The 12,987-nt window shown below is 33.0% G+C and overlaps 2 protein-coding genes across 3 annotated transcripts; one reads left to right on the forward strand and one right to left on the reverse strand.

Moving 5' to 3' along the window:
* Positions 1–1,091: 1,091 nt before the first annotated feature.
* LOC143922547 (protein-lysine N-methyltransferase SMYD4-like) lies at positions 1,092–8,608 on the reverse strand. 2 transcript variants are annotated; one of them, XM_077445817.1, is made up of 13 exons: positions 8,532–8,601; positions 8,241–8,444; positions 7,996–8,164; positions 7,736–7,918; positions 7,206–7,376; positions 7,068–7,129; positions 6,578–6,699; positions 6,133–6,254; positions 5,691–6,005; positions 4,599–4,797; positions 4,303–4,521; positions 2,359–2,494; positions 1,092–2,291 (listed from the first exon to the last, which is right to left on the reverse strand). In XM_077445817.1, the coding sequence occupies exons 2-13, from the start codon at positions 8,436–8,438 to the stop codon at positions 2,127–2,129; spliced, it is 2,061 nt and encodes a 686-aa protein (XP_077301943.1). In that variant the 5' UTR covers positions 8,439–8,444; positions 8,532–8,601; the 3' UTR covers positions 1,092–2,126. The 2 variants fall into 2 exon arrangements, with proteins under 2 accessions (XP_077301943.1, XP_077301944.1); XM_077445818.1 differs by having other exon boundaries at positions 1,116–2,291; positions 7,068–7,126; positions 8,532–8,608.
* Positions 8,609–10,165: 1,557 nt separating this feature from the next.
* Positions 10,166–12,588, forward strand: LOC143922590 (heat shock 70 kDa protein 14-like). Its single transcript, XM_077445895.1, has 2 exons — positions 10,166–10,534; positions 11,372–12,588. Exons 1-2 carry the CDS (start codon positions 10,285–10,287, stop codon positions 12,544–12,546), a joined length of 1,425 nt encoding a protein of 474 aa, XP_077302021.1. The 5' UTR covers positions 10,166–10,284; the 3' UTR covers positions 12,547–12,588.
* The last annotated feature ends 399 nt before the right edge of the window (positions 12,589–12,987 follow it).

A 12,987-nucleotide genomic window follows, 5' to 3' on the forward strand; every position in this document is an offset into this window, starting at 1 on the left:
TTGATCTTCAGCGAATTTATGCATCATATGGTATTTATTAAAATTCAACATAATTAATTTTATAAATATGTGTGTATGTAATGTATAAAGGAAGCCTCAATATGGCTGAAAATTTAAGCAGATATCTATTAAAAATCATATCAATCAAGTTAATATACTTGGTCTCCGAGAAGCTTTCGTGGATATCTCATTGAGAATATTCTTAGCATTAGGTACCTGTTTATTTGTTTTCTGTTTTGTTCATTTTATAGTTTTCTGTATGTGTAGTTTACTCGAGGTGTCAATAAAACTTAATTGTGGCTTCGCATATTATTACGTTTCTAAAAATAAAATGAAAACTCACTTGGCGTAACACGAAAATTGTATTTTGTAAAAAAAAAAAAAGTGACATTGACGATTTTTGAAATAATTTTAGTACTTCACAATTATTTAGGTTTAGAATTGGCACTCGCAATAAAATTCATAATTTTAGATCGATTTTTGCTTAAAATTAGAAAAATTAAACTGCGCTCTTAATTACGTATAATATGTATAATTTATTATAATTTACATCACAAAAAATAGCCATTTGTGAGTTTTAAAAAAATGTGATTTTAATTATATTTAAATTAATATATACAAACATAATATTTTAATATTAATTATAGTTATTTAGTATTGCGTTTTTTGTATTTGTTTAGTTTTTAATAAAGTGTAGAATTATTAAATGAACGTATTTAAGTTTTACAAGATTGTATATTGTTAATAGTCATTATTTATATCAAATGAAAATAATTTTGCCATATTTTTATCAAAGTCATAGTCTTATAGCTTAAAATGTAAAATATCTTTTGATTTTATAAAATATATAATATAAATATATATATATATATATATATATATATATATATATATATATATATATATATATATATATATATATATATATAAACATTCATAAATGTATAAATATAAAAAAAATACAGCAGACAGACCAGAACGAAGCGATAATTTGTAAAGACACAAGTGAATGACTCAAATGATTTGAATAAAGCTCATATATGTTAAAGATAACTTTTTGTGCATTACTTATTCCCATTGAAATATCAAAACAAAATCTTGTATATTGTATTTTTCAGCATACATATGTATTTCTAACACACAAACACAAACAAGGATTTGCAATACAATATCATGACATTATATCCGAATCTTTCCGGAATATTCACAGATTGATACATACATATATTTGACATTAAAACATTGTACACATATGTTTGTAGATGCTACTAAAACAATTCACATTTACAATAAATAATTTTTAACAGTAATAATTAGTAACAGAATAAAGTATTTTGTTGATTTTAATGATATGTAAAACATATCGAAAGGCTTCTATCAATTACACATTATTCTTCCACAGTTCTTTTTGGGAAAAATATCATACATATTTCTTAGAACTAAGGGGCCACAAATTCAAAACAAAGGTTCTTTATTTTGACATTATATACATATAATATAATGTCATGTTTTTATGTAAAAAAACATCAATTAAGAAGCAAAATACAAATCAATAAACATATAAAGTGAAAACCAGGACATTTATATGTACATATTAGCCGGCAGTACGGCTCGGTAGTTGCGTTTATATTTAGCACTGAGAGATTACTGGGTTCGGTCCCGTGCTAATCTTTAATACTGCTGGTTAGACTTTGATATTTGTGATTCCAAGTTGATCTTTTCATATCAGAATTTGCCAATTAATCTGATTGTCATTGTTGAAACGGTTTCTCAAAATTGCCAAAAATCATCCTATCCGCTGTCACAAATATCTGAATTTGATTTATGTACGATATATAAAGATTTATGTACAAATCTAAATCCATAGATGTCTCAATAGATTGATTAATTAATTAATTATTAATATCATGTTCATGTTTTGAAATACAGTGATTTATGTAATAAAAATATTGCAATGTTTGTCTAGAAAGGCACATTGGAGTCAGGCCTTCATTTTTTACATAGATATAAACCTGTCAGGCCTTCAAACAACAGGAAATATCAAAAGAAAAAAGGGACGTATGATAACTCTAACTTATTTTGTAAGTAAAACAACACAGAACAGTTGAAAATTCAAATCCACATATTTATAAACCATTTTTCGTGGCAATAAAGCATGTCCTTAAATTTTGTTCGGCTTTATGCGTTTCAAAGTGCGGTGGATGAGCAATATTGTGAAAATTTTCCAAAGCCTTCAAAAGTATTTCTGTTGCTTCGCCATATTTGCGTTCTTCCATCAATTTTTCAGCTTCCTACAATATAATTAAAAAGCAGTATTTAGAAATTCATACAATATATCAACAAATTACATTCACATACCTCATATTTACAAATGCAACGATTCGTAATCTGTTCAGTTTTATTTTGAACATAACCAACATCAATTGCAGTGCCGCATTCAGTGCAACTAATCGAAGATTTATCTATTTTTCCATTACAAAGATGGGTAGAGCAGCTAAAAATATACATATACGGTGAGTGAAACATATTTATACATATATTATGTATGTATATATGCAGTGGCGGACTGGCCATACAAACGACATTGCCTGATGGCAAGTGGGCCCCACTATCTGTTAGAAAATATGGGCCCTCAGCAAAATTAAATAACTTTTTACTATTTCACGTGTGTAAAAATTTATAGGATATTGCACTTAGGGACCTAAAGTTTGGGTATTTCAACAAAACAAATTTCTAACGATATACACAAACAACTAATACCTGCTTTTACAGCCCAAGGATCGGTTAAATTTTTTTATAAGGGTCGAAACGTAAGTTTCAATATTTACGTGGGCCCTTTTGCCGGGCCCATTTCCAACCTCAAGATTGTGTATATACCTATGTAACAACTACCTGCTGAAATAAAAATGGGAATAAACAAATTTCCGTGAATAATATAAACTGAATTGCTTAAAACAATTTTGATAGGACGATTCATCATCAACCAGCGATTTAAATATACTTCATACTTTCAAAATAGCATTTGATTATATGTACTTCGACAATATAGTAAGATTTAAGTACACAATTTTAAACAGTTTCCGAATATAAAATCTATTTCTAATCTAGACAGATCCATGTATGTATATAGAAATATAGGGGGTTTGGTGCAAACGATCGACAAGCGCCAGACAGACTGAACCACAGATTAACTGGATGGTTGCTTTAACCGCAATTCTCGACTTCACGAATGATAGATAGCACATCATATGACGAGTAACCTTTCGATGTGCACAGATGCAATTATTAAAATGGTAATTATTGAAATTGAGTTGGATTTTTCTGGCGAGTTTAAGAGGGCTGTACCCCCGAAACCTTAATTTTTTTGCCGTTTCTTTCTTCGATATATATGTTTATTGAGTGAATGTATATATTGAGTGAATGCGACAATATATATATATATATATATATATATATATATATATATATATATATATATATATATATATATATATATATATATATATATATATATATATATATATATATATATATATATATTGAGTGAATGCGGCAGTTGCGCTTCGAGCAGATAAAACGTATTTTAAATTGACAAAATCGAGGTTTCGTAGTCTCCTATTTTCTCCTCCGAAACTGGACCAATTTTTAAAAAAATTTCATCATCGGTATGAGAAAGATATTTTCTGTGCAACTATGCGCGTATTTTTTTTTTTAATTGACCGTTAAATAAGCACGCTGGACTCTTTTCGTGTGTGTAAAAAAGAGGCGATTTTATTGATGTTTGGCGGCTCCTAGCTCCTATAAAAAATAACTAATCAAAAAAATAAAACGATGGATGCAACCCAATGGTGGATATCTATAGCATATTAAAAAATAATTTCTCTAGTGCCATAATTGAGGAAGGGAGAAGTGTAATACGTTTGTATGGACAAGGCGCTGGTGTCCAGCCCTCTTAATAAGGCAAAATTCGGAACTAAAGTATCAGAAGCACATAACGTATACAGGGTAGGTATGTCGCTTAGTGTAAGAGATCCAACTAAATTTTAATAATTGCATCTGTGCACATCGAAAGGTTACCCGTCATCTGATGTGCAATCTATCATTCGAGAAGACGAGAATTGCATTTAAAGCAGCCGTCCGTTAATCTGTCGTTCAATTTGTCTGGCGATTTTAGAGCGGATGCACCGCATCCATGAGGGGGGGAGACAGATTTTTTCAATCCTTTGGCTCCTGGCAAGCACTGATTTCAGTCCCAGTCCGCCACTGTGTATATGTATTATTAAATTAATATACTACTAGTACCGAAGCTTGACAGATTTGTTCTGAACCATTTGATCAAAGCTGGGCCAAATTTCAACACACGAATTACACTGACACTTGAACCAATATCGGCTCCGAAGAACACGTTGCCTTGCATATTTTGTTCTTTTGGTAAACGTTGGACCATAGTTTTCTGGAATCATAGCACCCTTCGGAACAGGTTTCATCATTTGTAATATTATTTTTTTCCCATCAAAATACCTAAATCATAAGATAAAATATAAGTGTAAAAAGTTCCGAGTAAAAATGAATCTGAATTATGTATAGTGAATATTTACCGAGCCACTCCTTGGTAGCAGTCATGATTGAACAGAGAAACTGTTGGATATATTCCAATACCAATCGGTCGTGTTTTTATCTTGGTATTGGGTTTATTTTGCTCCGTGCTCTGGATCTCTTCAATTTCGTGCGCATTAAATTGCAACATTTGTATGTTGTGTAGAAGTAATGCCACAATTTTCATTTCCTCTTGAGTTACTATATAGCACAGTACATATGAATGGGTCTACCTCACGGGCCCGAATGTGAAACGCAAATATCGGAAGGCAAAGATCGAAAATCGAAAGATCTCAAGTCGAAAGATAAAAAAAAAGGTGCATGGTAAACGGTACATACTCACGAACATACTGACTTAATTTGCGCGAGCAGGATACAACAGGAACAAAAGGAACAGGCTTTTCCTCCCGTATTCTGCGCGCGCACAAAAAGCCTGTTCCTCTTGTTCCTGTTGTATCCTGCTCGCGCAAATTAAGTCAGTATGTACGTGAGTATGTACCGTTTACCATGCACCTTTTTTTTTGATCTTTCGACTTAAGATCTTTCGATTTTCGATCTTTGCCTTCCGATATTTGCGTTTTCGGGCATTTCACATTCGGGCCCGTCACGGAGACCGCATATGAATATGTTTAACATAGGAGTAGAATGCATAGAATGGTCATTGTTAACAAAAGTATCGTCTAAAAGTGAGCCATCGAAGAGAGAGACGGAAAGTTAGAAGAGAGACGAGAGAGAGAGAGAGACGAAGTTTAGCAAAGAATGAACAAACTCTGCCGCGCAGAGTTTTTGTAGCAACATTTTTGGAAGCTGAGTATTCTACTTCTATGATGTTTAAGTATGTACTATATTATATATTGTATAAATAATCAGTGTCTAACTTGTGAACTTTCATATATAGTATATATATAAATATATTATATATTTGAGGAATGTAAGAAGCGTTCTCAAAACACATTTAAACGTTAACAAAAGAAACTCACACATTTTAAATTTTTAGTAAGACTAAAGTCATACTTCTGTTTGTTTATATTTTAAAGTTCTCAAAAGCTCTAGCTGTGTTAACTTGATAAAAGTCAACATCTACAAATACTTACGATCTCTTTCAAAGTTTTCAGTTCCGGACATATCGTCTGAAAAGAAATAGGTCTTTTGCAAGCATCGCAACAAAAAGAACGCCATTAAAAATCGTTTCAAATAATCCATCGGCTCTCTCAATTCAGTGTGCGTGCACAAATTGTATATCAATTTCTCTTTTTCACTATCACTGCAGATTTTCAGATTATGCCCATTATTAGTTTCGATATTGTTTCTGTTCTGGAAATGTGTTTCGTATATCTGCAAAGCTTTCTGCAAACCAGATTGTGTAACCATTCTCATTGCTATAATACACAGTATTGACATGCCCGAACCTTAAATGTTTACATTTCAATCAATTCAAGATAATAATTAGTAATATTTCGGTACATAAAAATCAATAGAAAGCAGTAAACTTCGAACATTAGACAACTTTTGACTATTTATACGTAAATTTAGTACCGATAAACATATCCATGAAAGAACATTCATATTTATGATAAGACTCAAGAGCAGCTTCACAACATTTAGATGAGCAAAAAGCCAAATTGGCACAATCAGGACACCCGTAAGAAACTTCCAATCTGAAATTTATATTAATTTAAGCTTTCATTTTGTATATACATACATATAAAATAATATTCAAAAAAAATCGCACAATATACATATAAGCTAATGACGCAAATGAATATTAAACTAAGATATATGCTTATATAAAACAAGTAAAAAATCAATCGCTTATGAGAAAGTGTCTACAGATGATCAAGTTTACCATTGATTTATCTGCGCGAGGAAATCAATGGAAAATCAAATGTCCGTAGAGACCTTACATGCATTTGCAAAAACTTATTAAGTAATTGTAATAATTCATGGTGTTTTAACGCAAATTCAATGTATCACAATATACCTTTTAAAACAATGATAGCAATTAGTACCATATGAGTTAAATTTTAAACATGCTGCGTACGGCTCTTCTATTAATATTTTATCTCCAATTGATAGGTTTTTCTTTGCTATTGTGAATCGACCCTATTATTAAAAAATATATAACCAAAATGAATAATGTTTTTCTATTATTTAAAATGTGTATAAAACTTATATCAAAGATACAAAGCAATTGGAAATCAAATGTATTATGTACATGAAATGAACAAAATTTAAATATAAATTCTTAAACTAGATGAATTTCATTGAACTTAATTATGATTTATATTATAAATCCATAAATCAGAAAAAAAATTTCTTGAAATTCAAGTTCTGAAAATTATATAAATTCAGAATTTATTAAAATATTAATATTATTCTGATCAATGAATTAATTAAAAATCGAAATATCAATATATGTTCAGTTTGCATCTTTGATTTACGCTACAAAATTAGTAAGATGAAAATATTACCATTCCGTCGGCTTGAGAGATGTCAATAAATTCATCAGCTATCAGTTGGAAAGCTTGATCTTCTGAAAAAAGTTAATTGTTGAATTTTTGATTTCAATGCTTTGATTTATTTACATATAAACAATAATTATTACATACCATAACTTTGGTTTTTGTTGTTTTTATCTGTCTTTATAGAATTTTCTTCAACTTTTTTTTGTTGAATAGAATCAACTTCCTTTTTGGTTGTCGTATAGAGAGCCGAATTTTCATTCAAGAATTTTAATGCTAAATTGAATGAAATCTTTGCTCGTGAGATATCATTCAAACCTAGAATATAAACCAAACTACAATAGTATACATAGACTTTTTTCCCATATAATGCTCAGCATTTTTTACATTTCAAACTAATATTCTATATAATATAATTTGAATATAATCTTTTCTAATAAGAAACTTGACAAGAAGTGAGTTCCGGCACCTTTTTTTTCAAAAATTAAGCCCTGTGTATATGTAAAGGTAAATATTTGTTTGTTTGACCGCTATGCACATCTACAGTTTTATATTTAGAACAATACAATTTGGTATACTATATTCTGATACTCTAATTTTATATCATGCCATACAAAAACGACGGGCAAATCAACTTTAAATTAATATATTTCAATACGTATAAATGATTTTTATACTTTTATAGCATTCGCCCTGTCGATGGAAAAGAGCTCCTCGATATTCTTCTGGTAAAGATTTTTTCATTGCTATGTGCAGATCATTCAATGCTTCTTGAAATTTGTTCATTTTCATTAAACATTCTGATCTATACCACAATGCTGAAGTCAATGGAGGAATGTTGATCGAGAATTCGTTAGATTCTGTGAAAATATTATATTCTATATATGAATTAAGAAACATTAATTGAAATTTAGCATACTATGATCAAAAGACACACCCGGTGTTGGTGACAATATGACAGCTTGATTAAATAACAAAAGTGCTTTCTGATAGTTAGAAGATTGCATTTCTTTCACTCCCAAAGTTCTTGCTTTATTTGACATTTCCAAGTTTTTCTTACGATACATCGGTTTTACTGAAAATATTTCTATTGATTTACTAAAAATCTGCGAATCAAGAAAAGGTATAGTATAGCATACAATAAAATGCATATTATGATTTAATAATTGAGGTGTTACATACATCTTTGTTCTTTATAAACTCTGCTACAAAATCTATTCCCAATACGTTTTTATTCCACAATTCCGACATCCAAGTTTCCGCATCCGTATTTTCAATAAATACATCTACTAGGGATTGAAAAAATCCTTTTTGTTCCTCTTGAAGAGTGCGTTCACTGCACATTCTTGTGTATTTAGCATCTGTGTCCGGTAAATCCATTTTGCACTAAGAAATAATATGTAGATGTTCTTAGTAAATCTACTTTTTTCTAAATTATAAAATAATTATCACAAAATGTTTATAAAAATAAACCTAATAGTCGAGAAATGCTGGTTCTCCCACTAAAGTCACGTTTAGGTATGATTATTTTTAGAAACATTCTGCGGTATGCTATTTTCGAACAGCTTGAATACCACATACCAACAAATATATTAGCATGTCTTCGATATTTGATGTAATTTTATATGATCAACATATTTCAAAATTTACTTATTTATATAAAACAAAAATCAAAAGCCTTAAAATTAAATAGCTAGAAAGAAAACTAATATTTTTGTCTATATATTATGAATATAGTTTTGATATCTTTGAAATACACTTGAAAGTTTGTTTATTTGTTTGAGGCTAAATCTATTAAACCTTATTTTAAATCCAATATATTAAATGAACTACAGTGGAAGAAAAGTCATGAATGCAGGAAATTTTTGATTATTTAATATGTTTAGAATATCTTTTTACGAAATGTAAAAAGTTATTTGAAATAATAATAATATATATAAAAACGGACGCGATGTGTGTGCCAGACCGTCAACACACAGCCAATCATAGTGAAATGGTCGAGAAGACGCGGGGAAATGGGGGGGGGGAGGTTTGAAGCGTCATGTGACGTCAGGGTGAGCGATGACAGGCATGCGACGTTAGGCCGAGCGACGGGTGACACACATACACATACACACACACACACACACACACACACACACACACACACACACATTCATCATTTCGAACGGGTGAACGGCGAATTAATACGCGCGCGCGCCTATAAATTACATTACAATATATTTATATATATGTATAATATAAAACTTTATTTTAATTTGTGTATTTATTCCTTTCCGAAGTCACCCGTTGAAGTCAACGGGCACAACACTACTATAATATAAAAATCTCAACAAAAACTATTTATTGAATTTTATTTCAATGGTGCGACGCCCCAATCATCAAAGTCATCGGAGGTCATCAAATCGAAAGAATGAAATAAAATTCTAGATATTTTGATTAATGTCATTTCAATGGCTACGTCCACACTACCGATATCTACACCCGATATTTGCGAATTTTTCCATAACCAGTTCCTAAATAGCAACCACAAGTTACAATATGGGAACTGGATATGGAAAATTCGAGAATATCGGGTGTAGATATCGATAGTATGGACGTAACCAATAAATGAAAAGAAACATTTTTTTCAATTGCGGGGCTGAATGCTATTTTATAAGAAAAATACGTTAAAATCCGTGCTTTTATTTCAATATATGTAAATATTATATACATTTTTGAATAATAATATTTTAGCTATTGAATTTTTTTTGTAGGGGCAATAGCATTATTAAGGTATTGCTATAGTTAAATTGGTTCGGTGATTATTCCGTACAAAGCGATCTCGCACATGATATTAATTAAAATCTCGATCACGGAACATCTGGCACTCGAAAATTCCATTCAAGGAGAGCTACACATTCGTGAACTACCATACTAAAAAGAATTCGAGTGCCAGATATTCCGTATTAGCAATTTTTGTGGCAAAGATTGTCGTGTGCACGATCGCAATGTGCGAAATAATCCGTCTACCGGTTGAATCAGTCCATTTCGATAATCAAAAATATTTACTTCGAATTAAGTGATACAAAATTATACAACGTAATTCGAACTGCGAAACATGTTTCACAGTTGGCAGCACTGGTAAGCGTGGTGCCTCTGTCCAGTCGAGCGTTGTACGTCAGTTTTGCTCGGGCAGACATAACCTACAGTCGTGTAGCATCAACATCAATTCACAAGCTGCAAAATGACGTCGTGCTTCGGAGTACATCTTGGAAACGGCTCTATATGCCTGGCGCTCAGCAGAGATGGCAAAACGGAAGTTATCGCCAACGATTCCGGTGACCGAGTGACTCCAGCAACCGCTGTCTTCAATGGACCGGATATAGAGATTTGCATTCCCTTGAAAAGCGGCTCTCGTCGCAAGACCGTCATCACCAGCAACAAACGACTATTCAACAGCGAAATTTCACCAGAAGAAATATCAGCTCTGAATGGTAAGAATCTCAAACCGCTTCATACTCGAATCAGCTGATCGCTTTACACTATACATTTAACCCCCATATACTCGCACATATATATTAATAAAAACACATGATTCAATAGCCATACTAATCGAAATAATAAAATGCTCGAATAATGAAAGATTTTCATAGTACACGTGCTATATATTGCAGAAGGTAAGGTTAAATTTTGAGCATATACATTTGTTCTATTGCTATTTCGCCATTTCTAATCTGCTCGTCTCACTTTCTATTAACAAAAACTGAATAATCAATCAATCGGTCTCAAACGACAGCAGAGACTATTCAAAGCCAGTCGACTCAGTCCACCTCACTTCTTTTGCAATCTAATGACGACCGTTTATCAATTCTATCCACGGTGTAGAAGACTCTTAAATATCCTTTTTTCCCATATATTTCCGTGTAGGTTACGTATCTTAAGTATTGTCTGCACGTGTCTGTTGGACTTCAGCCCATTCAATATGAAGATGTTTACTCTTTGACGATGTTTACTCGTTGGCTTCTTCCTAATTCGATCGGGTACTCATTGGAAACAATTTCTCTGTCGTCGTGTAGCAAAGCGAGAACATCGTCATCTTCCATATCCTATAAACCGTTGGCAAGGTTCGATATATCTTAGATTTATGCAGTGGCTCCTCTGCTAAGTAGTCATTATAAAAATGTCGATTTATCCCTGTTCTTTTAATTATTGCTTCTTTTAGCGAATCGCCGCATTCCTATCTGTATCTGTGAAAGTTGGATTGTGATTCACGTAGTCATTTCCGTAACCAAATTTAAAACACTATAGTTAATGGTGTATTTTTTTTCTAGCCAAGAATGATTGCAAGATCGTATCATACCAAAACACCTACAACTATGAACTGCAAATAGAAAACAACGTGATGACTCTCACTCCGGATCAGATAGCGACAAAGTTCTACGGCAAGATGTTCAGCATAGCGACCCACGCCGCATGTACAGACGAAGAGTTGCAGTCAGTCATAGCCACACCTCTACACTGGTCGGATGAATGCCAACAGCGGGTGGTCACGGCTGCAGAACTCGCCGGATTCAACGTCCTGCAAGTGATCAGCGAACCGGCAGCCGCCATGCTAGCATACAACTTTGACGAGAGCAACGCAGAGGAGATTGTGCTCATATACCGTCTCGGGGGCAGTTCTTGCGACGTAAGCGTCGTAAGAGTAGTTGCTGGCGTTTTCACAATCGAAGAGTCCTCCCATCAGACATTGATCGGCGGACAATACATAACAAAAGACTTGGCCGATTACATCGCCAAGGAGTTCTATCAAAGGTGGAAGTTGGATCCCAACGAAAACAAACGCGCCATGGATAAACTGTTCCATTATGCCAACGACTGCAAGCATGTCCTGTCGACGTTAAACTCGGCTCACGTCTTCATCGAATCTTTATACGAAGGTATAGATTGGAGTCAAAACATATCGAGGGCAAGGTTCGATAATGTGGTTTTGTCCAAGGTTGAAGCTTGCGTCGCTCCCGTGCGAAAATTCCTCGCCGAGAGTCAATTCAAAAGCAAAATAAACAAGATTATTCTGTGCGGAGGTTCGATGAAAATACCGAGACTGCAAACGATGGTCTCTGATCTTCTCCCCGACGCTGTTGTTTTAAGCAACGTCTCTCCTGACGAAGTTATCGCTCAGGGCTGCGCCAGACAGGCCGCACTTCTCTTGGAATATCCCGATATACCACTGAATGACAGGACGGCCGAAATCGAATGCATCACTTTGCCGATATATGCAAAGTATTTGGAGAGTAATCTGTGCCTGTTTCCAGTAGGCAGCCCGATTTATTCAGAGGTCGAATTGCCGCTCAGTTGTGCCGAAAAGTTGAAGAAGATCAACCTCAGTGTATACGAAGCGGGGGAGACTGATAAGGTTTTAGGTGATTACACTTTTACCACAGGAAAGACTGAACCAAAAATTCACGCCATTCTTCATGATAATGATCTTATTGTAAATGTATTCTAATAAGTTTACTGTGAATAAAATATAAATTGAATGTAACATCTATTCTATTTTGGCTTCACTGTAATGGGTTTATTATACATGTATGGAATGAAAACCCAAAACAGTGGAGACAAAAGCGTTATTTTTTATTTATTCCCTTACTCCTCATTGGCGGAAATGACGAAAATTAAGAAAATTCTCCCAGCAAAAGAAATTAAATGATGGTATTGTTGTAAACACGCTGTTTAATGTAACAGGTTGGAAGGAAGTAAAGTAGTCGTCACCAACATGGTCGAATCGGTCCCAACTCAAGATGGTGACCCAAAGTCGACCATGTCGTAAGGCCTTCAACTAATATGAACATGACGTAGGGCCAGTCATGTAACTGCCGTGTGTTATTGTAAGTATGTATACTATAGTAGATGCTCTGATGCGCCTGTATAAACAATAAGCACCAACAAA

The sequence above is a fragment of the Arctopsyche grandis genome, chromosome 2, assembly GCF_051622035.1.
Source record: "Arctopsyche grandis isolate Sample6627 chromosome 2, ASM5162203v2, whole genome shotgun sequence".
NCBI lineage: Eukaryota > Metazoa > Arthropoda > Insecta > Trichoptera > Hydropsychidae > Arctopsyche > Arctopsyche grandis.

What these genes read in the sequence shown, in the direction of transcription:
- LOC143922547 (XM_077445817.1), bottom strand. Translation starts at nt 8,438, where the DNA reads ATGGATTTACCGGACACAGATGCTAAATACACAAGAATGTGCAGTGAA. An exon ending in TCTCTCAAGCCGACGGAATG is followed by an intron (nt 6,700 to 7,067) that starts GTAATATTTTCA and finishes TTTTAATAATAG; the next exon opens with GGTCGATTCACAATAGCAAA. An exon ending in GTTGCATTTGTAAATATGAG is followed by an intron (nt 2,292 to 2,358) that starts GTATGTGAATGT and finishes ATTATATTGTAG; the next exon opens with GAAGCTGAAAAATTGATGGA.
- LOC143922590 (XM_077445895.1), top strand. Translation starts at nt 10,285, where the DNA reads ATGACGTCGTGCTTCGGAGTACATCTTGGAAACGGCTCTATATGCCTG. An exon ending in AGAAATATCAGCTCTGAATG is followed by an intron (nt 10,535 to 11,371) that starts GTAAGAATCTCA and finishes TTTTTTTTCTAG; the next exon opens with CCAAGAATGATTGCAAGATC.